The 1,266-nt window shown below is 36.7% G+C and overlaps 1 protein-coding gene across 1 annotated transcript; it reads right to left on the reverse strand.

Annotated features, from left to right (window-relative positions):
- Positions 1 to 543: 543 nt before the first annotated feature.
- BDBG_00497 (uncharacterized protein) lies at positions 544 to 950 on the reverse strand (the record flags this gene model as incomplete). Its single annotated transcript, XM_031719912.1, has 2 exons — positions 544 to 856; positions 889 to 950. The coding sequence occupies 2 exons, from the start codon at positions 948 to 950 to the stop codon at positions 544 to 546; spliced, it is 375 nt and encodes a 124-aa protein (XP_031575830.1).
- Between the last annotated feature and the right edge of the window lie 316 nt (positions 951 to 1,266).

A 1,266-nucleotide genomic window follows, 5' to 3' on the forward strand; every position in this document is an offset into this window, starting at 1 on the left:
AAATTATCTGTATGAAAGTGATAGACTGTGTGAAATTATAACAGAGTCTTGATATGATTGAGAGTGTGATAATACTCTTCTCTTTAAGAATATAGTTCTATACTCTTAAGATTATTAGATTAGGAATTATCTTTATTGTATAGCAACAGTTATCAACTGATTAACAGTGTATATACTGTATAAAGAAATAGATAAGTTGTTCTGCTGACTGTGTAGATCTTTCTTTTCTCATCTTTATTCAAATTAAACACATGATAAGTGGGTTTCTTATATATTGATTTGAAATGTGAAAAATATAATTAATAAGTGACTTACAGATCTCTCAATATATTTCATTCTATATATGAAATTCTCTGCAAAAGTGATGTGTTTTAGAGACAAAGCTAATAGTAGTGATAGGATTTTTTTGAAAAGATTTTCTCTTCTTCTGTAACATATTTTTCTCTCTCTTTCCTCATCTGCAATAGTGAGTGCATGAGAGTATCATTCTTGAAAAGATAATAAGAGGCTATTCTGACATTTTTCTAGTGAGTAATAACATCTTCATGATGTGGCTGTAGCCTCCATAGCTGTCAAGAAAGCCAGGTTGAAGATGGTGATGTCAATGAGCCACAGAAGCACTGCTTTCATTGTCATATCTCCTCCTGCTTCTCTTGCAGCCACAGTGGTAGTTGCTGTGCCTTGCAGTGAGGTATCATCCCTTCTGCCGGCCAGTGTGTCTGCATTCAGTCTGTCCTCTGTCCCCCCCATCATCATTGCAACGCTGCCCCCTCCCCCAGCCAATACAGTGGTGTATGACCCTGTGTGGTCATTCAGAGAGAAACCTGGAGAGAGCTTGATTTCAGGAACAGTGACTCTGAGAAACTTAATCTGTAGTTTCTCTCTCACACATCTGAGCCCTGCTCAGAATACTGCTGAGTTGAGTCTGCAGAGTTCTGCAGTTTCTTCATCTTCTCTCTGTAAAGAGGCTTCAGTGTGATCTCTGACTGGCATTACTACTTATCTACACTGTGTCAAGCAGCTGAAGAAAGAGGGAATTTTATACACTTACTTCTTCTCTCACTCTTATTATTTTCATTACATCTGTAACAATAACTCCTGTCTCTCTATAAGTATTATCTCACAGAAAGATATTATATCAGCTCTGATAAGAAGTCTAGATGCTTAAGCAGTACAGAGTGAGAGTCTCAGAGCTTTAAGTATTGATAGATTCTATCAAGACTAAGAAGATCTCTCTTACTCATCTGTAAAAAGAGATGAAAGCAT

The sequence above is a fragment of the Blastomyces gilchristii genome (genome assembly GCF_000003855.2).
Source record: "Blastomyces gilchristii SLH14081 genomic scaffold supercont1.1, whole genome shotgun sequence".
NCBI lineage: Eukaryota > Fungi > Ascomycota > Eurotiomycetes > Onygenales > Ajellomycetaceae > Blastomyces > Blastomyces gilchristii.